At 44.3% G+C, this 26990-nt stretch overlaps 1 protein-coding gene across 1 annotated transcript in view; it reads left to right on the forward strand.

The window, feature by feature from the left end:
* Positions 1 to 16722: 16722 nt before the first annotated feature.
* RMND5A (required for meiotic nuclear division 5 homolog A) overlaps positions 16723 to 26990 on the forward strand; it is a 62364-nt gene continuing 52096 nt past the window's right edge. Inside the window, exon 1 of the mRNA XM_074285673.1 lies at positions 16723 to 17266. Within this exon, the coding sequence (XP_074141774.1) occupies positions 17125 to 17266 (142 nt within the window). The 5' untranslated portion in view covers positions 16723 to 17124. The remainder of the gene's footprint in view (positions 17267 to 26990) is intronic.

The following is a 26990-nucleotide window of genomic DNA, read 5'->3' on the forward strand; positions in this document are numbered from 1 at the left end:
ATATTTGAACCAACTTAGTAAAAATAGACCTCAAATTCAAAAATTTCATTTTCTTTTAGAGATTAATAAGCAGTTGGAAAGTTTATTGTTGTTAGCATTTGTCTATTGTTTTGAACCAATTATCATTTATTTGCTATATGCATAAAACTAGAGAATGTGATTATTCTTAATTTATAAATAAAAGGTAAATAGGACATTAATTGCTATTGCAAGATGATAAAAAAAAATAACAATAACTTATTCCTAAGCTATTATTAGTTAAACTTTGCTATTTGAGACAAAATATCTTGGGACTATAATTTGATATTATTCTAAATTTTGATTTCAAGCATAATTGCCAACTTTAAGCCAACACTCCACCATTTAAGGGAATCTCTGGGTTGCCCAAAGGGAATGTGGTCTGAAAACTGCTACTATCTGCAAAGGTGAGAGGACAGTCCTTTGTAGGTTTTGATTAGGTTTTCCCCATTTTCTAAACAGAAACATTTTCCACCTGGTTAATTATGAACCTGGCTCTGCTGTCCTATGAATAATGTGGAACTTTGCTGCATGATTACCTGTTTACTATAGAGTAATTATATCTAAAGATCGAGGATAGATTTAACATATATTTCTACCATGTTAAAAAAAAAAAAAAGAATGAGAACATTTTAAAAAATATTGGACAGAAAAGAAAAAAGATTGTAAGAGAGTACAGTTAGGGCCAATGATATCAAGAGAGGTGAGGGAATTCAGGAAGTTTTCCTAATCCTATCTGAGAATCTTGACCACAGAGATATACCTGAAAAACCGACAATAAAGAGCTATTCTTGGGGATTTCAGATCTGTCCATCCTCTTGATGAGATCTAGATAAGGTGTAACTAAATGAAATTAGGATTAATTAAGGTCTAGTGGCAGGTTCAGGGTACAGGAAGTCAAATGGAGCTCCCCTGCAAACCCTTTGGATTCGGCACAAGGATACAGAGTTAAATGAGGTCTAGTGGTGGTGCAAGAGTCCCCTGTAAAGGAATTTACAGACCCGAAAACCTAGATTGATAAAAGAGGTTTATTATGGTGTTTGGAAGTAAAGTTTAGTTAGTAAAGTTCAAGGTAGAGATAAAAGGCACCGGAACCAGAGTTCCAGTGGGCAGAAATCCTTTGGCATGGCAGGCATAAGGCTGCCATGTTTGGGACCTCTGCAAAGAGAAGGCTCCAGTTTGGCTCTTTATAGGGAGCTTTGGCTACAAGCTGAAGGGGCTTATGGGTGGAGTCCCAGGTTAGCTCTGGACTGGGTTTCAGCCAGGATTAGAATTTGAATTGAATTCAATGGATTTCGAGACTGAGCCAGATAAACTGTTTGTGCTTAGGGTGGAGACCCCTTCCTGAGGCAGAGTCCAAGAAGGATTTTTCAGAGTTTTGGGGTTTCCTTGTCACTCTGAAAATGAGGAATTGCTTAGAGAACTGGGAGCCTTACTAATCAAAGAAAGCATTCCTTCAGAGAGACTGAATGTCACAGTTAAATCCACAAACTCTATTTTGTCTGTGAGTACGATAGAGGCCATATGTTGCTGAAGACAGATACCATAAGTCTCAATTTGTCATTTTCTCTGAACATGAACTGTTTCCCTCAGGAGAACAATCCTAGACAAGGGTCAGATTGACAAGAGAGGGCCCTGAGCCCTCTGATAAAACTAAGAGATGATTAAGGGAGATAGCTGAAAAGGCAGGGTAAAGCCATGCAGAAGAGAGTCCAGTACAAGCATTAGCAGAGATATTTGAGGAAGAATGGATCCAAAGATCTCTATGCTACTTTTGTCTCTTAATACTGTGCAGAAAAAGGAGAAAAGTGTATTGCGTTTCTATTCATGGTAAAACAATATGTGTAAAGACTGATATGGATAGGCTCCATAGATGCTGAGAATATAAGAAAAATTACAGCATAGATTGCCCTAAGTAGGACAACATCATTACCAGTGCTGAGTCACAAAATTGAGACAATCAGGGTACCATCTTATATTCCTTGCAGGAGGAGAGGACTAAGGAAGTCAAATCTGGTCTCAGACACTAACTGTGTGACCCTGGGTAAGCTACTTAACCCTGTCTGCCTCAGTTTACTTATCTGTAGAATGAGCTGGAGAAAGGAATAGTAAACCACTTCAGTATCTTTGACAAGAAAATTCCAAATGGGGTCGTAAAGAGGCAGACATGACTGAAAACAACAGAAACTGAAGTTCACTGGTCTTTTTTCCTTCATTCTTGAAGACAACTATAACATCAGGGAAATGATGCAATGACATGCAAATGAACTGGATTGGAGTGAGGGAGGGCTGTGCATGGTCACCAGCCTCCCCTTCTCTTCTGGAACCATCTGGGTTCAGGGGCCAGATCAGAATGGTTAGAGATGGCCCTGGATGCAGTAGGAGAACTTAGCCTTTGTAAACCAAGGTCTTTAGCAGGTCTCAGTATGACAGAGGCAATGCCCATTAATGAAGGCTAAAAAAGAATTGGGAGTCAGGAGGGTTAGGGTTAGGGTCATATCGCTAGTGAGCGTCTGAGTGCTAATCTGAACTCAGTTCTTCCCTCTTCTAGGTCCAACACTCTATCAACTGTGCCTCCAGAGTGTCAATACATACATCTATTCTAAATTGGATTCCTGTTTGCCAGCAGTCAAATATAATGTAAACTTTAGAAAAAGCTGACATTTGCATAGATATTTATGGTTTACTATAAATCTGGGAGAGAGGTAGTTCTGTTATTCCCATTTTAAAGATAAGAAAACTGAGGTACTAAAAGGTTAGTCAGCAAGCATTTAAGAAATGCTATATGCCCCCTACTATGCTAAGAACCAAGGGATATAACTAGGAACTTCCAAGCAATCAATAGCACTCTTGGAAGGATTGTTGGAAGAGGAAGGCACCAGTAGCTGGGGGGAGGGGGGAACTAGCAAAAGGTCTGAAGTGCATCTTGAAGAAAGCCAGAGAATAATGGAGCTAAAGAGGGATGGAGCCTTCCTGGTCTGAGGGGCAATCAGAGTCCTTCACAAAGAGAGGAAATGGAGTGGGAGACAAGTCAGTGTTACTGAGTCATAAAACATGTGGAGAAGAATAAGAGGACTGGAAGGATGAGAAGGGACTATGGCAGTCATGAACAGCTTTAAGTACCATTCAAAAGACTCCATTTGATCCTCAAAGTAATAGGGAGCCACAGCAGTTCTTTGGGATAGTGTGACGAGGTCAGACCTATACATCAGGAAAAAAATCACTTTGGTGAATTGATTTGTCTAGGGTCATAAGGCTATTAAGTGTCAGAGATGAGATTCAAGGTCAACTCCCCTGAATCTAGTCTAGCATTCTTCCCATTATATCATATAACCTTGTAATTGTAAATTCACATTTGCATAGGAAGTTAAAGAAGCACTGGATGTCAGAGTTCTAAGGGACCTTAGTCATTCCCTAATCTAATCCTCTCCTTTAACATGAGAAAGGGGAATCCCAGGGCATTGGAATTCAGACCAGTTAGGACAGTTAGTTTTGTCCCCAATTAGGACAAAACACAACATTGTACAGCACATTGGTGACAAGGGTTTTCAGACACTGGTTATCATCACACGTGCTGGAAGTCGTTTGGTTATGTTCATTGCCGGGGAGGAGGGGGAACCCAACAAAGGCAAGACACCCAAGTGAAAGAGAATTCTGAAGCATTATTTTGAGTCTTGGGAGTAAAAGAAAAAGAGGCTTGTGAACTCCATCAAGGATGGTGGGGTTTAAGAGGGAGAGTACTTCAAAAGGTTCTAGTTCAGGCAAATTTTGTACTGAGAAGATAATATAGAATACATTCTATTGTGACTAAACTTGTTTAACCTGTGACTCAGATCCTTGCAGGCTTTGGGCTTATATTGACCAGGTCTAATTGGGGGGAAGAGTTCTTTAGCTCATTGTGCCTCTATTCAGAATATACTTTGGGAAAACCATCCAATATCATTCATGTCTAGGTCTCCACAAAATGGGTAAAAGAGAATCCCAAATCCCATAGAAGCATTCAAGGTAACAATAGTACTAGGTAGAAGGTAGCTTTTTGTCATCTCACAGAGGATGACTAGTAACGTAATCATCTATGTCAACTAATCAACACAATTTTCTTCCCTCTCTGGTGAGTCCTACAGGGTACTCACAGACTGTGTCATTTGGACTCCTGCTCCAGGAAATACATTTTAAAGCTGCTAGTCACTCAGGTGAGTACCTATTATTTACCGCCTTACTCTTCTCCCAAAGACTCTCTAAACACCTGGATTCTCCCAGGAGGCAACTGGGTTGCTTAGCAATCAACCTTTTGTCATTTTCCTCCCTGCACTGTCTGAATTTTTTTTTTTTTTTTGATCTGTCTTGTAAATTAATTGGTATAAGGAACAACCTAGTGAGGAAAACTTCCTCTACCAATGTATGTCAGCACCTACTCTGCAAATTACAGTCTTTGAAAATTGCTCAGAGAGTCTTGTAAGGTAACTCCCAAGAGTGGTAAAGTACACAAAGTTCTGGATCAGGTCACATGGAATGGTGGTTAACCCTTTCTGCTCCATGTCTCCCTGTTACTCTGATTGATGAGTGTTTCATAATTCATGTAGCTTTATAATCTTTATACCCTTCACTCACTTATAATAATAATAACTAAATTGTAAATATATAAGTATTTATATTTAAACATATAATCAAATATTATATGTTTATAGAATCTATAATAAATATATTAATATTACACACAAATTAAATAAAGTAATAAATATTATATATGTGATATATAAATATATAATATTAGATAATTAAATATTCATATGTTATATATTATAATCATTTTGATAATATTATATTTATTATCTATATTTATATTTTAGATGTATTTTATTTATATATATTTATTATAATTATATGTAATTAAATATTAAATAATATAATATGTAAATAGATATAAAATAAATAAAAATAATAGTAATAACTAAAGTCTTTAACAAATCCCAATTTGACAGAGGCAATGCCCATTCAGTAATGAAGGCTAGAAAAAAGAAGAATTGGGAGTCAAGAGGGTTAGGTTGGGTCATATTGCTAGTGAGTGTCTGAGTGCTAATCTGAACTCAGTTCTTCCCTCTTGCAGATTTCAGCACCTCTTATGTGCTGGTTTATGACCTGCGTTTGAGACTTCCACCTCCTACTACACCTGTCTGAGCTGTGAAGAGGAAATGCAAGAGAAAATCTTCTATGTGATTTCAATAATTTATCGGTTTTCCTCTCTCTGCCTTCCCACACCTACTCTATCTATCCTATGATCTCCAACCCCTTGAACCCTCTCAGCTCTCTCCCAGATCATCCAGTCTGCACTAGCCATTCTCTTTTCCCCCCCATCTTTATTCTTTGGTGAACGAGTTCAATTCTATATTGTCCCCTTCCCTTGAATCTCTGCCCCTCTTATTATTGCACTAAATATGTCCAGCCAGACTTCCACTTGGGCAGACTCCCATCTCTATGGATGGTTAGTCAGTCATCAGACAGATCTGTCTCTAGCCAGGCTGTGTTTGTTATTGTTTATTGAACCTCCGTTGTCACTTGGGAGAATGTGTCATCACATGCCCTATGAACAAAAGAGTAGTAAAATAACAAAATAAGAGAAAAATTTTAGTAACATAAAAGGAGGTATTATAGAAAAATTTGACTGTGGTCCCCTCTGAGATCACCTTTTTTTTATGCTAGTTATTTACTTGTGGTCTTCCCTATAAAAGTGAGGGTTCCTACTTTGTAGTTCTTGGGCTTAGAACATCAACAAATACATAAGTGATTAATAAACGTTTGTTGACTCATGGATTCTGAGTCAGGGGCATTACTCACACAAATAGAAATGCACTGACAATAGAATAATCTATCAGTTTTTAGGACAGAAGGATGGGAAGGTGGGAGAACCAGGAAGCAGGGCTGGGCAGGAATCGCTGTGTCCTACATACAGCTCAGTCCTCCCAGGCTTGGAAGCTAATTCCCCCAACATTGTGAATGGTGATCATTCAGTGCATTCAGAGATGCTGTTAGAATGTTTGGAGAGACAGGGAAAGATACAGGGAAGACTTCTTCAGGATAGAGAAGCATGGCTTGTGGGGGGAAAGTGACTTCCCTCTGAGATAAACAGCACAAAACTGCTTTCAAATCAGCTGTGTGATTCAAGGTGTAAAATAATATCAGTAGTAAGAAAAACAAATGCAATTGAGTGGGAAGGGAGAGTTAGTTACTATAGTGGCACAGATGGAGTTTATTAACAATGTGTCCATCTTGTAGTTTCCTATTTTAATTACTTATGCTTCTTAACTAGTAGCCAAATTCAATTGTTTCTATTCTTGTGCACTGGGCTTGGAATCAGGAAAATCTGAGTTCAAATGTTGCCTCAGACACTTTCTATCTAGCTGTGTAATTCCAGGCAGGTTGTTTCATCTGTTTGCTTCAGTTTCCTCATCTGTAAAATGGGAATCATCATAGCAGTTACCTTGCAGTGTGGTTGTGAAGATCAAATGAGATGATAATTGTTAAGCACTCAGTACAGTGCCTAACACATAGTAAGTGCTATATGCTAGATATTATTGTTGTTGTAAGTAAAGTATTAAAATTTTGTAGCCTCTAAATTTTAGTGCACTGGGTTGAAGCCCCTGTTGCCCTGCACTAGTTATAGCTTCAATTCTAGGTAGCTATTTCTTTTATTATTTTATTAGAGCATTTTCCTTATTAGTGGAGTCTTTCCGTCTGTGTGTGTGTGTATGTGTGTATTTTCCCCCCTCTCCCTCTCTACTTTGCTGGGGAGAAAAAGAGGAAAACAAAATCTATAAAACACATTTTTAGAGATAAGCAAAACAAATTCTTTCATTGGCCAGGTTCGATCAATCAAGCAAGTGACTACTCTGTCGTAGGCACTGGGGCAAGTGACTGTCCAAAAAATAAATGTCTTTCTCTTTACTTTGAATGTATCACCTCCTTATCAGAAGGTTGGGAACATGCTTCATCATTTGTTCTCTGGAAGCATGGATGGCAATTGTGTTGGTAAGCATTCTTATTGCTTTCAAGGTGTTTTATTTTTATAGTGTTGCTGTCATTTGTCTTTCTGCTATTGCTTGTTTCATTCTTCTTCAGTTTATACAAGTCTTCAAAAATGTAACCTCAATTGCAAAGTCTACCGCCTGATGGGTGGGACACTGAGTCCCTCAATAAGGACAGAATCCCATACTGATGGGATTGGGGACTGGGGTTAAGAGAGTATAAGTTGTTCTGGTTCTGCTTATTTCAATCAATTACTCAGTAAGCATTTATTAAGCATGTGTCAGATACAGTATTAACTAATGCAGTAAAAAAAAGAGGCAAATAATTCCAGCTCTCCAAGAATTTATATTCTAATAGGAAAAGGAAAATATAAAAGGAAGCTGAAAGAGAATGGGGAGAAATATGGGGGCATTGAGAAGGAAAAAAGAAGTCCAGAGATGCTCTAAGATAGGAGTGGCCATGGCTAGCCTGGAGGCCCTTCTTTTAAATGCAGGTTCTGGGAGGAAATATCCAGTCGGTGCAAGTTGTTGCAGGGACAGAGGGAATTCCCAGTATGAGGAAGCTGCTGGAGCATGGTGAGCATTGCCAGGGTGAGGTGACTGCTTCCTAACTCTCAGGATTTTTATTATTCTTCAAAGCTCTATATAAGTGCAGTTGGTTCATGAAGCATTTCCCTGATTTCTCCAGTTCCTAGATTTCTTGTTGGTGAGAAAAAATGCCCCAAAGGAGTTTATACCTGAATAGGGGAAAGATAACAGATTCATAGCTGAGTATAATTAAGAAGCATAACCTGAAGATCAGGAACAGGTTTCATTCTACAAAACAAGGTAGAATATCCAAAAAGCTTCCAATCTCTAATCTCTTCCTTTTCTACTGATTTCATCTTACCCTTGGGGGAATCTACACCAACCTCTAGGTTCATATAGATTCTGAGGTTTAAAAAGGAAACTACACCATTTGAATAATTTCTGGTAGTATCAGAGGGCAAAATCCAGTCAAGTCTTTTGCTCCTCCATCTTATTCCTGAGCCTCTTCTCCTTAAGAGGCTGGTATTGCCCAGGAATTCCCCACTTTCTTTCTAGACTATTAAGTTTTGGAACTCTTGAAATTGGCCACATGGCAGCCCATTTTTGTAGTGGTTAGAAACTGGAAATAGAATGGATACCCATCGATATTATGGAATATTATTGTTCTATAAGAAATTACCAGCAGGATGATTTTAGAAAGGCCTGGAGAGATTTACATGAACTGATGCTGAGAGAAATGAGCAGAACCAAGAGATCATTATTGTAACAACAATATTGTATGGTGATCAATTCTGATGGACGTGACTCTCTTCAACAATGAGATGAACCAAATCAGTTCCATTTGTTCAATAATGAAGAGAACCAGCTACACCTAGTGAAAGAACTCTGGGAAATGAGTGTGAGCCACTGCATAGCATTTTCAATCCCTCTGTTTTTGTCTGCCAGCATTTTTGATTTCCTTCACAGGTTAATTTTACCTTATTTCTAAGTCTGATTTTTCTTGTGCAGCAAAATAACTATAAGGACATGTATACATATATTGTATTTAACTTATACTTTAACATATTTAACATGTATTGGTTTACCTGCCATCTGGGGGAGAGGGTGGCAAAAAGGAGGGGAAAAGTTGGAACAGAAGATTTTGCAAGAGTCAATGCTGAAAAATTACCCATGCATATGCTTTGTAAATAAAAAGCTATAATTAAAAAAAAAAAAAAAGAAAGAAATTGGCCACATGGTTCCCCCTCTCCTGGGGCTACTGTTATGAGCTGGTACATCTGCAAAAAGCCTCTGTCACTTCCAAGGGAGGTATTTTGCAAACCCTGAAATGTTTTCTGAATGAATGAAGCATCTATTAAGCACTTACTGGTTGTGAAGAGCTGAGAATAGAAATAGGGAAGTTAGAAAGTCTCTGATTTCAAGGGGCTCACAGTTGCAAGCCATTTTAAAGTCCCATGAAGTGACAAAGCAGATATTAAGGCTTCTTTTTAAATGCCATTTCCACCAATGGAATATAATTTTCTGGTACCACTCGACAAGAATTTTTTTTTCTGGGTCTTTACATGGACTGAAGCACCTGAAGGAGCAGTTGGCAGGCTGCATCTCCACAGGGGTTGTGGACAATGGCTAAGGGCACTGGACTGGAAGCATCGCTATTCTCAGGGCTCTTGGCTCTGGGGTCTTGGGCTGACTTCCCTAGTGAGCTAGGCTGACCTATCAGCTCTGTGAGTGGCAGGTGGTTGGCACTCAATGGGCATGGCTGCTCTCATCTCCCTGGCTCATAGCCATGAGGGCTAGGCTAGAAGTGGGATCACTAGTCTGGGGAAAGGGGGTGGTGTCAATCTCAGGGCTCCTGGGCTTAGATCTGCCTCCTGTTGACAGTTGGTTAGCAGTTGTTGCTGGTGATGATAAATATTTCTAAATACAGGCCTCCACCCAGCTCTTGTAAAGGCTCTCTGTGTCTCTAATATCAAATGGTAGAATCATATACAGAGTCACTTAGCTGAGAAATGTGTTTGGATTCTTCAAGTGTATACAGAGGTTGAGTTCCTTTAGTATTTATAAAGTTCCTAGAAAAACTAGAGGCAGCTAGGTGGCTTGGTGGATAGAGTGCCTGGCCTAAAGTCAGGAAGACTATGTCCCTGAGATCAAACCTGGTCTCAGACACTTCTTAGCTGGGTGACCTTGAGCAAGCCACTTAACCTTGTTTGCCTCAGTTTCCTCATTTGTAAAATGAGCCAGAGAAGGAAATGGCAAACCATTCCAATATTTCTGCCAAGAAAATCCTTGGAGTCAAGAAGAGTCAGACTTGGTGGGCAGCTAGGGGGCGCAGTGGATAGAGCACTAGTCTTGAATTCAGGAGGACCCGAGTTCAAATCTGATCTCAGACACTTAACACTTCCTAGCTGTGTTACCCTGGGCAAGTCAGTTAACCCTAGCCTCGGAGAGGGGGGGTGGGGGGTAGGACGGAAGAAGAGTCAGACTTGACTAAACAATAACAAAGTTAGGATGAAAATATTTCAAAATACAAATTACAACATCACTGGAGTTTATACTTCAGCCCTGTTGGTGGATCTAACTTCAGGAGGTGATTAGATACTTTACACAAGCTGTTTAGAATATCCACGTCCCTTTAATCACAAATCCAAATCTAAATAAATAGGATAAGCTTTTATGGCTAAACTGAATTTGGGCTGAGATTCCAAAGAAATTAGATACTTTATGTAAAAGCACTTGAGTAATCTTTTTATTTTTGTAAATTTTACAAAAACTTAACAAAATTTTACAAATTTACAAATATTATCTAATTTAATCCTCATGTCAATGAGAGAAAATAAATGATATTATCATCCCCATTTTATAGATGAGGAAACTCAGGCTGATAGAGGTAAAGGGAACTGCCTAGGATTATAGAATTAGTAAGTATTTGAGGTTGAATTTGAATTCAGGTCTTCCGACTTCAAACCAGGTGCTCTATCCACTGAACCACCAAACTTCCTTCTATTTGAATCAAGGGTGAAAATTCAATGCTTTGTACAAACTTAAAAAAAAGATTTTTTGTTTTTTCTTCTTCAAAAATGGGTCCTTTGTTCCACTATAACTTTTCCTCAGGATTGGGCAGCAAATGGAATGTTAAGAAATAGCCAGTTTTCTGCCCTACAGTATTATGTAGAGTATCTTCATATAGGGTGAACTAGCCCGTCTGGAGTCAGGACTTGGAGGCCTTTGGTGTCCACCTGATTCAGCCAGCTCCCGCCCATGGCTCGTGCAGCAGCCACATCTCAGCAGACTGGGGGGCAATTGTTCCCCAATTCATCAGAGATTTAAGGGAATGTCTGTTCAAGCATGTGAAGACTTCGCTGGAAGAATGGGCTGACGAGAATTTGTTCCACTGGCCATGTGAAACAGGTGCTAGGGAAGGCCTAGAGCTCTGTCAAACTTCAGATTCACCGGGGTCACCCACCGCAGCCTGGGCCATGGCTAGTGTCCAGAGATTGTCTTACCCCTGGACTCGGATGACTCTGGGATAGAGAGTGAGATCAATCGATGACTTGGTCCGGCTCCGACTCCCTTAAATCCAATTCGCCCAGTAGTCAAGCCATCATCCTTCATGTCACTGATCCACTTTGAAAACAAATGACAATATATAGATGTCTTCATGTAAATTAAGTCCTAACAGCACAGCATTTTATATATTTTAGGAGCCTTTGTGAATTTTCTCTGGGAAAGCTATCATTCTTTCTTTCCCTTATTGTAAAAATTCTGTCCTCTCCCAACACTTGTAGTCATGTATTATGCTTCTTTTTAATATTCTAAGTATAAAATATCATCTTGCCAATTTGTTTTATTTTTGCTGGTAAATCTCACCCTCTCTGAAATGTACAGTTCAATTTGGTTTTTTGGAAACATAATGCCTGCTTTTTTGGCATTCAGTACATCAACAGAGCCTTCAGTAAGACTAGTGAGTAAATCTGAATAATTACCTCACTTGTTTTTCCATGTGATACAACTGAATTATTAATAGAAGCATTTGTTGCAACAGCAAGGCATTGTTGACACATCCTCTACCATACATAGCACAATGTCTAACACACATTATGCCATAGGCTTTTTTTTGGGGGGATAATTAAAGATCAGTCATCAAGTTTCAGGCCCATAATCAAAGCACTACATGTAAAAATAATTTTGAAAGGCCTTGTCCTAGACTGCAAAGTCTCCAGTGCTGTAAAAAACCCTGTGGGAAATGGCACTGATTCCCAGGCAACACGGAATGGCTAGAGAAATGGAAGCAGAGCCTTCATTTTACTCCAGACAGCCTGGCAGTCTTTCATTTGAAGATCTCTAAGCTCTCCATCAATGAATCATGAATCTTGTTACTCAGGGGGAAAAGGAGAAGAGGGGGGGAGGAAAACAATCAGAAAGAGAGAGGAGAGGTAAGGGAGATAAAAACAGACAAGGGAGGAGGGAGTGTAGGAGAAACAGAGAGTCAGAGAGAAACAGGGAAAGACAGAGGGGAGAGGCACACACACAGAAAGGCTGCCATAAAAAATCCATCATCATTTCAGAGAAAATAAAACATTTTATACAAAGTATTTGTATCTTATGCTATAATATTTAAAAATTTGAAACTAAAATGCCAAATGGCTAAATGGACCATGACAGGAGATTGGAGATGGTGATTGTATCAACCTAAATAAAAACAAATATGGAAAATATTCTGAAGTGTGTAAAAGTCTGCATAAAATAATGCATTTAAAAAGCAAAGCTACAAATCCTATATGAGCACACAAGCGCCAATTCTGGTTCTTACCACCTATGTGAATTTGGGAAAGTCTACTCCTCTGGCCAATAAAAGGAAGGGACTGGATGAGCTGATCTCTGAGGGGCCTTTTAGGCTTCAGGTTATAATTCTGTGATTCCCACTGGAACATGAGGAAACTAGGGCTCCGAGCAGGAGTGAAAGAACTTCTCCTGCACCATCTGACTGTTAAATGGCAGAACTGGGGCTTTACCTCTTTCCTTCTAAATGACTTTACACAATCTCAAAACAATCATCTCTCCTTCCCTCCCTTGTTCCCCTCCCCCCAACTCTCATGGTTGTAGTACTGAAATGATTTTTTTTCTCTATAGGGTGAACAACATATTTTTAAATGGCTTTTTATTTTTCAAAATACATGCAAAGAGTTTTCAATACTCACCCTGGAAAAGTCCATATTTTTCTCCTTCCCTCCCCACCTCCTTCCCTTCTCTAAACAGCAAATAATCCAATATAGGTTAAACATGTGCAATTTTTCTAAACATATCTCCACATTTATCAGGCTGCACAAGAAAAATCAGATCAAAAAGGAAAAAAAAGCAAAAAAAGCAATCAAACAATAACAACAAAAACGATAAAAAAAAAAAATGCTACATTGTGATCCACATTCCGTTCCCATTATCCTCTGGATGGAGATGTCTCTCTCCATCACAAATCTATTAAAATTGGCCTGAATCACCTCATTGTTGAAAAGAGCCAAGTCTACTGTAATGTTCTAGTTAGTTTTCTGGAGGTCTCTGGACTAGCCTTCTTTTCAGTTGAATAATCACAAGAATAGCCAGGGATAAAGTCCAAAAAATCTTTATTATCCACTTCAGAGTCTTATTTCTTTGCCTGGGGCTCGGGTCAGTTTTCTAGAGGTCCTCCGGAATGTGTCTTGGTTTCTGTGAGGGAGGCAGGAGGACCACCACCAGTCTCTGTCTTGAAGTCTGTCTCAGCCTGAGAGTTTGTGCTCCAACCTCCAGTCCTCTGTATTCCCCCAGTCAGTCAATCTGAGCCCTTTCTGAATCCGACTCTATCTTGGTTTATCTGCAGTATACGAGTATAAACCAATCATATCATTAGGGAACCATTATTTGTTGTAAGATTAAATCAATCACACTGAATTTAAAGAACTATTAATCACCAAGCTAAACTAGATAACCATTATCTAATCAATTCCACTGAGTTAGCACCTAGTAAGAATCCTCGTTTTAAGTACAGAGTTCTGGCCCATAACATCTATCATCACATAATCTTGTTGTTGCTGTATACAATGAGGTCATCAATATTCTTTTTTTCTTTTTTTGCTGAGGCAGTTGGGTTAAGTGACTTGTCCAGAATCACACAGCCAGGAAATATTAAGTATTAAGATTTGAACTCAGGTCCTCCAGACTTCAGGGCTGGTGCTCTATCCACTGCACTACCTAGCTGACCCTAGTTATCAATATTCTTAAAAGAGAGGCTTTCTTTTCTATGCTCCCCAAATTCATAATGAAATTCCAAAATTAACCTGTGGTCTTCCACTAAAAGTTTGCTGGCTTTCAAATAAAATTAGGCTCTTGCCCCTAATAGCACGTTTACATGTTGGGGGATGTTGAGGGGATCTTGATCCCCTAAATTTAAGAATGACCAGTCTCACTCTCCTGGGACCTTGCTTTTGCATAAAAGTCACAGGATCCTTGTTGGTGAAGGAAATGGCAAACCACTCTGGTATCTTTGCCAAGAAAACCCAGAATGGAATCATGAAGAGTAGGATACAACTGAAGAGTGACAGAGACAAAACAAACCTCCAAACCACAGGCTCTTAGATTGAGAGACAGAAGAGACTGAAGGGGCCACCTAGAGCAGGGCTGCTTCTTAAACTTTTTCCTCTCCTTGCCCCCTTTCAGCCGAGAAATTTCTATGCAACCCATGGTATGTAGGTATATACATAGTACACAAATCAAGCACTGATAATAAATCATAATTTTGTGACCTCACATTCAGCTATGCTCCGGGACCCACACTTAAGAACCCCCTCATTTTGAAGATGAGAAACTTAGTCTAAGGAAGATTATATCACTTGTCAATTTCACTTGGCAGGTAGGTCTCTGGGCAGGTTTTGAATCCAGCTCTTTCTTATTTGATCAAGAATATTTTCCTTTATAGTTTTTCCTAAGGTATTCTGGGAGCCTGTAAGGTGAAATTTGGACTTAGCCTTCTTACCTTACTTTCCCATCTTTTTAAATTAAAATTCCAACACTAAAATTCATTCAAAATTGACTAAATGCAAAATGGAAGGAGGGGTTGGTGATGAAGATCCATTATTTACCATTTCAAAAAGATTCCTCCTTTAGAATAGTATTTCCCAATCTCCAGTGCTCCACCCACTGAAGCTCTGGGTCATTCTGTGGCCTGGGGACAAAAGGCGGCAGAATGGGCCTGTACTTTCCGGGCTTGGAATAGGCTGGAATTTGGATGGAGAGGAAAGGGGAGCCCTTGGGTGTAAGGCTGGTGAGGGGACAGTCTTACTGTTTTGTGCTGAGCATCATGGGAAACACATTTGGGTGTAGGAGAGGGAAGGAATCCGCCCGAAGGGAAGGGGTGATGAAGAATGTGTAGAATGAGAAAACACGAATTCTTAGGGATACAAATAGAAAAGCAGATAGTTCTTGTCCTCATTTAAGTGCAAGTCGAAGGGAAAAGGCTTTCGGGCGCCATAGCCGAGCAGATGATGATTCCTCTTCTTTCCATGGATAAAACCTTCCCCACTTCGGATGTTGAACCAGGGGGGAGTGTCAAAGGCTTTTGTTTCCATGTCTTTTGTTCTGGGGTCTCTTAGGAGGAGATATCAGGTCCCCAAGAGCTGGAGGATGCCTTTTTTGGCGGATTGGAAGCAGGAAGTCTCTGCTATTCTTGGTCTTCGAGGTTTTCCGAGAAGCTTGTAAAATAATTTCTTTAAGAGATATGATCAAGTCCTAACTGCAAACCAAAAGAACTGCCTGGAAGAGAAAGTAAAACGGGAGAGACAATAGGATTCGGGACTTGTAGACGTCCAAAAAGATGGAGAATCTTTCTATTTGATAGAAAGGTTCCTCTTGCCCGGTGTCCGACCTGGACCCGTGGGCCAGCGAAGGCCGAGAGAGGCAGGAGGGGGTGGGGGCAAAAAGGGCTCCACAAGAGCTAACAACAGTAGCGTTTATGAAGCGCTTTATAAATAGGATCTCATCTGATCCTCCAACCCTCTCGGGAAGTTATCTCCGTTTTGCAGATGAGGAAACTGAGGCAGGCTGGCCCAGGGTCCCACACCCAGTGAGAAGGGATTCGCACTCAAGTCTTCCCGCAAGTACTGCACTTAGAGGAGGGTGGAAAGCGGCTTTTAAAATTTTTTTCTTCAAACTGAAGAGGTTGAAAATGTCTGTTTGGAGAAATCGAGGAGTTTACTAACAAGAGCGCAGGAAGGGCCGAGGGAGGCGCGGAAGGAAGGGGTGGAGGGCTCGAGGAGCTCTTCTCCAAGCTTCGGGAGCAGCCGCAGCGGAGCCCTAGCAGGGGCTCCTCCCCCACCCCTCCCGCTCCGCGGATAAATACAAACACTCCGGCACATGGAAACCGAAGGAGCCCCGCCTTCCCTCCTCCGCACGTGCGGGAGCCACGCGCCCGTAGGCTCCGCCTCTTGCCTGCGCCTGCGCCTGCGCCCTTCCGGCCTTCTGGAATTCCCTCCTCCCTTCTCCCCCCGCCCGCCGAGCCAACCGGGTTCTAAGGTCACTAATTAATCACAATGACTAATAAAAGCCATTGGCTTGCTCCTGCTGGAGAGCCAATCTCCAGGGGTCTCTTTCCATCCCAGGACGGTTGGTAGGGTCGCATGAGGCGGCGGGGCCTCGGTCACCAACGGGCCCTGGCCAGGTAGGCCACTTCCGTCCTGATCCTAGCTAGGTGGAAATAGAAAAGGAGTTGAGACGTGGTGCACAAGCTTCCTTAAGCAAGGGGCGGTGTTGCTTTTGCCTTCCCGGGATCGCTTTTCCCCCCTCCGACAGCGTGTCGGTTGGTTTGGCCCACTCGACCCGGATTGGGGGAGGTTTGATGTTGCGGTGCTGGATTGGAGAAGATTCCCTCATGACGTAGCCTTTTCTCTAGGCACCGGGCCATTGGTTACTTCTCACGTCGTCCCCGGGGGAGGAGTTAGAAGCCGTTTCCCACTGGATTCGAGCCGCATCGGAGCCTCCCCCCCCCCTTTTTCTTTACGCATGCCCTTTGGCCTGGCAAGAGCGGGGGTGTCCGGTGGTTTCTCCCTCCTCTCCCGTCGCTCGCCTCCTGTGGTACGGCCCACGCTTTAACCGCGGCTGCGCGTGGCCAACCCCGCGCTCGGCACTGCCTGAGTCCCGGGCCGCTGCTCTCTGTGGGCTCTCCGGCCCCCCCCTTCTTTCCCGCGGACGCCCCGTTTGGTACGGCCCGCGACCAAGCGCTCTCTACCCGCCCTCCCCCTCGGGCCGGCGGCGCTTGGTGCAGCCCGGGAGAGAACCAGGTCATCGGTCGGTTCCAGTGAAAACAAAAACAATCGGCGGCGGCCGCAGCCGCAGTAGCAGCGCGCGTGGGGCTGGGGCCGAACCGCGGCCGGGGCGTCATGGAGCCGGGGGACGCGGCCCGCCCGGGGCACCGTCAGCGTCGTCGCCGCCGCTGAGCCGCCCCCGCCGCCACAGCTTTCGCCGCCGCCGCTGCCTCCGCGCGGGAGACGCTGAGGAGCCGGAGCGGGGCCCCGAGCCGTGGGGACGACCCGGCATGGATCAGTGCGTGACGGTGGAGCGGGAGCTGGAGAAGGTGCTGCACAAGTTCTCGGGCTACGGGCAGCTGTGCGAGCGCGGCCTGGAGGAGCTCATCGACTACACGGGCGGCCTGAAGCACGAGATCCTGCAGAGCCAGGGTACGAGCGCCGCGGGCCGGGCCCGGGGGCTGAGGGGGAGAGCGAGGGGTGTGGCGGGCTGGGTGTTTGTGTGTGGCGGGGGCTCCCTGCGGGGGGCGGGGAGGGGGAAGAGTGCCTGGCCCAGACCCGGGGGGGAGGGGAGAAGCGCCCAGCTCGGAACCTGGGAGTGGGGAAGGGGGGGCGCCCGCCCGCGACCCTGGGAATGGGGAAAGGGGGGGGGCGGCCGACCCGGAGCCTGGGTGGGAGAGACGGGGAGCTCCCGGCTCGGACGGGGCCGCAGGGGAGCCTGGAGGCGCGCTGGAGGAGGGGCTCCCTTCTCGGGACGCGTCCCTTGTTAATGTCTGGGCTCCGGCCCTCCTCCTCCGGAGCCGGCCTCTCTCAGCCCGGCTCTGCTGACGGTTCCGCCCCCTCCCCTCGGCCCGGGGCGCGTCCGCGTCGGGCCCGGACCTGACTGGTGGGGGAGCACCGTCCCCCTCCGCCCTCCCACCTCTACAGAGGCGCCCCTCAGGGTCTTCGGGCGGATCCCCCATTTTTTTCTGGAAGTGCTTGGGGGCTCGTGAGTTCCTTCTCTAGGGACCGGCCAGCCCTCTCCGGCAGCCCCCTCCTCCCTTCCTTTTTGCCTCGGGCCAGCCGCCGGGACACCCCTTCTTGCTGCTTCCAGCCCCCCTTTTCCGAGCTCGCCCAGGCCCGTTCTGGGGGCTTCTCGCGTGTGCTGGCTCCCGCCTCGCGGGCCTCCGCGTCCAGGGCTGCCTGCGGGGCTCCGGGGCCTTTTTTGCCCCTGGTTACTGGGAGGCCCGGACACATCTTAGGTGTAGCCCTTTTCGGAGGGAGGGCTCAGGTACGCCCCGTGCTCCTGGCCGGGCTGTGCAGCCCCGAGACCGGGAAGGTCCCCCCCAACTTAGGGGCCTGGTGCTCCCAGCTCGTGACCCCGGGAGTCCTCCCGGTCACTGGGAGCCTCTCCTCCTCCTGGGGCACGCACAGCCCCTTGCCCTCCCCTTTGCCACGAATGCTCGAGGTGGAGCTCGGAGAGCGGGTCGGCTCCAGCAGCGCCTCGGCCACTTTCGCCCTTGCTTTGGTCCCCCAAAGACTGCTCGGAGCTCCAGGAGAGGGCCCCCTCTGCCGCCTGCCTCTTCCTCGGCCGGGACGGGTCTCCTCCCCGGCCCTCGGGGCTCCCCTTCCTCGGTAATTGTAACTTCTCGGGTCCGAGTAGAGAGGACGGAGATTGAGGTGTTCAGTCTGTTTAAAACTTCGGAGATGCAAAGTGGCTTTTTGGAACCTCTTGAATAATTACACGGATCTTTAAAAGTCACTGACTGAGCTCTGAAGTCATTCGTAAAGGGAGTAAGGGGAGGGATGGTTTGTGCGGGAGGTGCCCTGGAAAGGGGAGCGGTGGCCGATTGTGTTGGAGAGCAGGTCTCTTTAAGGACAGTGAGTGTGACAGTTGGTTTTCCTTTAGAAAAGGCAAAATGTTTGGGCCTTTTATTCTTAGCTTGTTTGCTAGTAGTAGTGACCTTAGTAAAAAGCCGCCTCTTAGGAAGGGGCTGCTTTAAGCGGACTCTGCCCGGTCAGCGTGGGCACCTGAGGAGACCGGCACTTTGCCTGGGCAGTGAAGGTGTTAGGAGATCTAGCGCCGGGGCTTAGACCATTGTTTTCTGCCTGTTCGCGTGGTTTCCCAGAAAGCAGAGTTTTTCCCACTGAGTCTTCTTTCCCAAGAACATACTCCCTTCGTTATCTTGATAGAGATGCTGAAAATAAGCCCGGATTGTGCCTGCTTTGGGAATGTTATAACTCCTTGGAAAATGGGGCTTGAACAAGGGGATTTGTTCCATGAGGATCCTGGGGATGGGGCCATGCCAGTGGACTCCCAGTTAGTGATAGCTTGTTAAAAATTCAGGCAACTAAAACTTGTTTAGGCCAAGGGATAAACTCTCCTGATCTTGTTCTCTAGCTTTTCCTAATAGGGATTGGGTAGGTTTCTAAATTCTGCACTTTGCAAGACTTATTCCAGTCTGGTTCAGAACTGAGAGCAGACTGGGGCTCCCGAGGAGTTTGGGTTTTTCCCCCTCTGGTAGCACCGAATCTCGGCCACCTTGCCTCACCAGCACTCAGTCCCATTCCCCATCACTGCTTTCCAGCACTGTTAAACATGTCCTCATTGTATTGTTGTTATTTATGTTTTTAATTTTTTGGCTGTCTTTGTGACCCCATCTGGGATTTTCTTGGCAGAAATACGGAGTGGTTTGCCATTTCACTAGCTCATCACAGATGAGAACACTAAGGCAAACAGGATGAAGTGACTTGGCCAGGGTCACACAGCCAGGAAGTGTCTGAGACCAGATTTGCCCTCAGGAAGTCTTCCTGCCTCCGGGCCCAGCGCTTTGTTATTTATATACTTGCCTCCCTTTCTTGCTAAAGCACACGTGTGGCTTTATAATGGTTGTTGGATCTTCCTTCTAGGGCCAGGATCTTTCTTGTGGAAAAAAAACGTGGGCCTGAGAGACAATAAGGGTTTGTGTAGAGCTATGTGGTGGCGAGTAGGCACTGGGACTGGTGATCAGAGTTAACTGCCCGCTCTGTGTTGCTGTAAGGCCACTTGCTTTTGACCTTTGGAAAAGAAGCTGCCATGTTCCCTGTCTTCCCCCGCACCTTCGCCTTATTGTTGCAGCTGTCAGGAGACTTGGACAAGCTGGGTGGTTGCGAAGTATTTGGAAATTCCTTGTGTGAGTCCATCATGGAGTTATTCCAAAATTGTAGCGTCACCCTGCTGGCCTGTAAGAGTCAGGTAGGGTGTGAAGAAGTTTGGGCTGTGCTTTGTGAGCCCAGAGCCACTTGAGCTTAAGTGGATGTGCTGGACTCAAATAAAATGTCCTGAGGTAGAAACAAAGTGTGCAGCTAAATACCATGAGTAGTATGATATTCACCCTGTCACTTGCCAGAAAGTTTCTATAGTATCTTGCTCTGACTCATCAGATTACTTGCTCTCTGAACAATACTTGATGTTTATACGATTCTTTAAGGGGCAAAAAGTACTTTATGTACAAGATCATCCTAGTTTATCCTTACAAGGATTCTGTGGGGTGGATCCAAAGGAGGAAGCCAAGACTCAAATGGTCACACACCAGGTCCATTTCAGTCCTGGTCTCTCTGCTCTCCAGTAGGGGCTTATTTACAAAGCACACAGCTCCTGGGTGCACTGAGATTGGGACCGTCCGGGGAGCTGTTAGCCTGCTTTCAGGCACCGCACTGCCCGCATGAATATGGTGGAAGGAGGGAGCACAGATCTAAGGTTAGATGACCTTAGTTCAGACTCATATTCTGCTGATTTTATTAGTCCTCTGCTCTGGGTTTGCTGGGTCAGCTCAGTTCTGGGAGCTTTGTACTCTATAAAAGGTCTTTCTTGCATCAGGAATGTTCTGTGAGGAGGAGATTCACACTAGGGTTTTTTCCCTCCGTGGCCTTTCCCATGGAGAACATCCAGATGAACAAGTATATTCTTTAGCATTAAACATATAAATGACTTTTATGCTGGTTTAAATTGAGAGTTCTCTGTTTCATTTATAACTTTGGGTTTAAAATGATTTAACTTAATCATTGATCTGTCATTTCCCCAACCATATAATCATTTCTCCCTTAGGTTTTATAGTACTACAGGTTATTTCCCTAATTAGCATAGCCAGGTCCCAATTAGTGTGACTAATGAATCCCTCCGTGGTTGTATTATTCAAATTGATACAGTATTTTCCCATTGGGCTGGAACTATTTACTGTATTTTATGTAATTAGGACTTCGATTAGTGCAAGATGAATGTGTTTGATAACTTCATTCCTTGCAATGATCAGGACCTTGCAGAATCTAAGTTATGACATGACCGTTGACCATCTTTGCTGTGGGTATTGCTCAGAAGTGGAGAGCATGCTCTTTGGTCCGTAGCCCACCTCGAGTTTGCCCCAGAGGGTTGAGGGTCTTCTTTGAGCTTGCTTGCCATCTTAAGGATACCAGGGGCAGCCCAGAGGCCTTATCTGAAGCTCTAACTCACTTCCTCCATCACATTATCACCTTCTGGTCTCCTTTATATTGAGAATGTCAAGTGGCAGTCTTCCCTGCCTCAGGTGGTAGTGGTACTGAGAGCTAGGGGAACTAAATTCATTGTCCACCAAAAAATTCAGCTGTACTTTATTTTTAACCCTGAATTTATTCCCTCTCTCAACATTGAGAAATTAAAAAAAAAAGTCCCCATTATAAACGTCACCCTGTCTCTTCTGTATCTTCTCTGTGCCTGACTCTGCCCTCTGAGGCCGTTTCCCTCTCTCGGCAGGGGTTAGCTAAGCTCCTGTTTCGAGCTGATCCCCAGACTGGACTGCCCAGTGCCCTCTGCCTTTCCTTCCACTGCAAAGCAGAACAGGGCCCCATAGTTGTGTTGTTGTTTCATGTGTTGCCACGGCCAAAGAGCTCATTCCCGGGGCTGGCCCGGAGGTGACGAGCTTCTCTATATTTAGATAGGCTGGCCTTAGCCGATGGTTGGGATTGTACTGAAAACTCCAGCTTGTGGTCAATAACCTGGGGGCCATAATGAGACCTTTGTAAAGGACTTTAAGGAAAAGGCAGCTAAGTGGTACTGGGGATAGTGCTGAGCTTGGAGTGGACAAGAGCCACCACTTACTGGCTGTATGACCCTGGATGGACACTGAAACCCTGCCTCACTTTCCTTATTTGTAAAGTGAGAATCATATTAATACCTCTCAGGGTTGTTGAGCATTAAATGAGATATTTCTAAAGTACTCTGCCAACCTAAAACATGCTGTAAATGCTAGTTACGATTAAGTGGGGAGAAAACCCCAATGGCTTTTTCTTTGAGAGGACCAAAGTACTGCTATTAAAATACTTAAACTATCTTGGTCATTTTCTACAATGTATATTTTTTCTGATATTCATTTGTACAGCTGATAATAAGCCCTTTGCTTTTTTTCCTTTACTAAACACCTTGTGACATACCAAGACAAAAACAGAAATATCAGTGATAGTACCTGTCCTGGAGGAGTTTGCTGTGTATCTGGGGAAATGGAGGTAGAGCCACCTATAAAGGGTGAAGTAATTAGAGGACAGCAGAGCAAAATGCGTCACAAGGAGTACCTGGTATAATTAGGAGGACAATTATTAGCGTAAACAAGCCCCAGGAATTCAGGGAGGATGGGGGCCAGAATGATCCAGTGAGTCAGTCAGTCACAGAAGGTGTTGGAATGGGATTTTGGCTCAAGGTTGAGAGGAGGGCTAAGAAGTGAATGTAGAAGGAGTTAGAGCCTGTCAAGGAGGGTCCTGTCGGTGAGTAGAGGGAGAAGTGAAAAGGCCCTCAGATTGAATGCCAGGTTAGAGGGGTTTGTGCTTTCTCCTCTTGCCTTGGGGACTTTGGGGCATGACTGCAGTACAGGAGCTGAGGTGGCCGGCATCACGGGCAGATGGAAGAGGGTGTGGGAAGCAGGTGTGGGTGGAGGGGGAAAGCAAATGCTTTTCCATTATACCTTTGACACCAGAGAGAAGTCAGGAAGGAGGAAAAACATAATTAGATACATTGAGTTGGACTAACTGCAAGTGTTATGTCCAGGAGGCTCAGAAGTAGTCCAGCCCCTTCCTTTTATAGATGAGGGGGAAGTGGGTTGGCTGGGTTGGACATTGGTCTTCTAGATGCCTTGCTCCATTTGGAGTTGGGCTGGAGATAGAAATTTGGGAGGCGAGAATGAACATAACAAGAGGAGTAGAGGCTGTGCCAGAGGAGGTTCATGGAGCCCCAGGGATTCCTGGGAACTGGCTTTAAAATTTTGTTGTTGATGTTTTCCATAATTGGTTTCCTTTGCAATTCGATGCATTTTATGTTTTTGGAAACATTCTGAGAAGGGGATCCATGCTCAAGAGGGCCAAGACCCATATGCTTGGGTGTGCATGTGTGCACCTAAAAACACGTTGGAAGAGAAGAGTTGAGGGGCTGAGGATACATGCAGTGCTCTCAGTCAAGAGAAGGCAAAAGAATGCCGTTGACTAAAAATTAAAAATTTGTTTGCAATTTTGCCTTATTATTAAAGGTTTTATTGATGCCTTTTGTTTTCACATGTCATTTTGCTGCTTCCTCCTCTCCCAATCCATATTGAACTCTCCCTTGTGTCCAAAAAGAACAATTAAACAAAACTATTTCATGGATTCTCCATCATCCCTTTGCCTCATAGTTAAGTAATGACGCCTTGCCTTATTACTTGAGAGTGAAATCATTTGTTTGCTCTTCCTTTGTGAAGAGGACCATGAAGAAGACAGTGATATATGGGAGGTGATGCTGTGAGAAGCAAGAGGGTGGGCTGGGCAAAGTCACCTGCCTCACTTTCTCCTCCAGAGCCATCAGGGTCCAGTGGCCAGATAGAGATCAGGATGTCTGGATATGGCCCGGGATGCAGTGGGAGAAGTGTTCAGGCCTTTCTTTTACTGATATTTTCATTTACCTTACTGCTTTGTGCATGTTGTGATCTTAGCTCTGCTTATTTTGTTCAGCTTGAGTATGTACAGTTTTTTTCTGAACTCTTTGTTAGTCCTCTTACCATATTATTAAAATGTTTCATATTAATGTCACAGATTTGTTTTGAGCCGTTTCCCCAAGGAAGGGGAATTTACTCTATTTTAGGTTCATTGCCACTGCAGTGTTTCACCAGTGGCAAGTGTTGGACCGCTCGCTGCTTCTGCCTTTGCCTTCTTTGGGATGAGTAAGCCCCACAGTGTGATTTTTGAGTTGAGATACTGATAGTTCAGTCCCTTTACCCTGCAGAGCTCTTATTGCTATCCAAAGTGGTTGGGCCAATTCACAGCTTTACCATTGGTTCCTCCAATATTGACTAGTTTTGTCTTTTGACATTTTTGTCAGTTTGCATGGTTTGAGGCAAAACATTAGTTACTTTAGTTTTAATTTTTTCTTAGTATCTGTGATTTGTGGCATGTTTTCACATGGTTGTTTATTTGCATTTCTCTTGAAAACTTAAAACTTTTGATCTCTTAATATGAAAAATTCTGTTGTTTATTGTATATAGTTTCTATTGTGTGATGACTGCATTAGCACCCTGGATATCTTAGAATCAGCTGGAGACAGGATAAGCAAAAGTCTTTATTCTTGGTCTTTAGCAGTAAAAGTCAAGGGGAAGGGACACTTAGGATCTCCAAGACATCACCTTCTGGTCTATGCCCCAAGTCCATCTGGCTAGTCCCGCCCACAATTCTCTGTGTACACCAAACGATTGGGCCAGCATAGGATAGTGGGAAGGGCCACTTTCCAAGCATGTTCTTATAGAATATTGTCCAATTGGTAATTACCCTCAAGTGTTTGATTGTCCTGACCTCTGTGCATTGACTCAAGAGTTTTAGCCCTTTAGAATTTTGAATATGTGACTTTGGTGATGATAGTTGGCTATCTTCCAATGTTTTCTCTTTGGTTAAATAATTCTCACTAAGTACAATTGTAAAAGAGTCCTGATTTATCCTTTTCTCTTGATGCTATGATATTTTTACATGGAGATAACATCCATTTTGAATGTATTATATGCCATGTAAGATGATGGTCTAAGTATAGTTTTATCAAAAGCTTTGTCAAAACCAAAAAGTTTTGTCCCAAGCTAAGTCTTTCCCTAAGAAGTATATGTTCTTGGGTTCATCTAACACTAGGTTATTGTTTTGGTGTGCATCTGTTTTTACCTTATCTAGTTCATTCTATTTTTCTGTTCTTTATCCATCCATCCCTTTGTCCATCCTCTCTCTTAGTCATCGTTGGCAAGATTCTGGCTGGAGTCCTGCTTACTAGGCCAGTCTTTCACCTCATTTACCTGAGAGCCAGAGTGGCTTCAGAAAGAGTGGAGGTACATGGTGTTTGCTAGAGAACAAAATGCTGGGAGCAGAATGGGAGTTTGAAGCCCGTCAGTCATGAGGGCTTGTCAGAATTGAGTTTCTTGGAGAAGCTCATCAGAATCTCCCATGACTTCCCTGATGGCCTGCTTGCCTGGTCCTGGACCTGGGGCAGCCCTCGAGTGCTGGAGCGCTGTCAGCGAACGGGGTTCCGAGCACATTCCCAGGCTTTCAGCTTGATGGCTTCAGCCACATGGTCCGGTACTGTAAGGGCCCTTTAAATGGGCGGACACAGTGCATCGGGAGATTGAGGCCCTGAAGTAATTTCTGTGGATATTAGGACTGCCCTTGGGCGGGATCCTGGCCATATTGAGATAGTTTCTTAATGGGTGACTCTCTCGCTGATTGGCTGTGTGTGTGACCTCACAGGCCCTATGTAAGCCCACTGCAGGCAGCAACCGCTCTCTTTAATCTGGCGTTCTTCACCCTGGCTCCCTAGCCTGGGTGGCCAAGCCAAGATGGGTAGCCAAAAGAGGTAAGGGTTTTGGTAGTGAACACATGGGTCTTCTGACCAGGTGTTCACTCGGGAACCCACAAGTCAGGGCATCAGTCAGGGCATTATGTGAGTAGGTATAATAAAGGCTTTTAAGATTACACGTGGCTGTTCTTGAGCATGTTACCGGTTATTAAGCTATAGATTCAAGAGATTGTGGCCAGAGACCTTAGAAGGCCTCAGAGGAGGCGAGCCGGGTAGAGCTCACACTGCAAAGGACATGGTCAAAGGTACTCTGGTGGGTCTAGGACAGACTAGTAATTGTAACTGCCAGGAGAGCACATTACACGGTACCTTCACCGAGAACAGATATCTGCTGCCTCCCTGATGGCAAGTTCTTCCACTTGAAAAGGCTGCAAGCCCAGACCACGGTAGTGTGTTGGTGAATGGTGGTACCCGTGGTGCAGCAGAGCCTGGACCAACTCTGCCATTGGGCTCATTTAGCCCACAGACTGTGTGCTCCCCCAGCCAGCACCACACCATCTCTTGGCTCCATTGGAGCTGCTGGCTGCAGCAGGTGAAGTTGGGAATGCAGTCGATAAGCTCCCTGGCTTTGGCAGTACGCTCTCCAGGGATGTGCACCTTCTTCCGGGAGGTTGATGCGCTCATTGCCAGAACTAATTGAGTTTCTGAAGGAGCGTGATGGGGAGAAGGTAGATTGCCTCCCAAACTGCAGAGCCTTTGACCTTGTCATGTGCCTTTGAAACCTGGACCGTGTACAAGCATCATGCTGGAAACCTTGTCTTAGGAAGGTTCTGGCAAGGTGAGGTTCGGGACACTGAGGTCCTTTCTTGAGCTGAATTGCCCAGCATGGCCAGGTTGTTTGATCACCAAATGCATGTTTGCCTAAAAGATTGCTTTCTGGAGAACTCACATGGAAGTCAGGAGGAGTGATTTAAGGATGCTGTCCAGGTCTTGCTGAAGATTGGAATTGGTTGTGAGACTCTGGAGACGCTGGCCCAGGACTACCCAGCATGGTGTGCCCTGTGAGCAAAAAACAAATGACGGGAGCTTCAAATGAGTGTGAGCTATGCTGATTAGAGAGGTCTCTGTTCTCCTTGTGGGAGATCTTGACTCGTTATCAGCCTGCTTCACCACAGTCAGAAATGCTCCAAGCCAGGGATGTCATTTTGGTCTTTGAGAACAAAATATAACAACCAACTGTCAGTCTGTCTGTCCTATTTCCCTGAACCCAAAAGGTTTTATGAGTGCTGTTTTATGTTATGGTTTGAGATCTGGTGATGCTACATTCCCTTTACTCATACATTTTTTTTCCTCATTTTTCTTAAAATTCTAGACCTTTCC

This window comes from Sminthopsis crassicaudata, chromosome 2, assembly GCF_048593235.1.
Source record: "Sminthopsis crassicaudata isolate SCR6 chromosome 2, ASM4859323v1, whole genome shotgun sequence".
In the NCBI taxonomy this organism is placed as follows: Eukaryota; Metazoa; Chordata; class Mammalia; order Dasyuromorphia; family Dasyuridae; genus Sminthopsis; species Sminthopsis crassicaudata.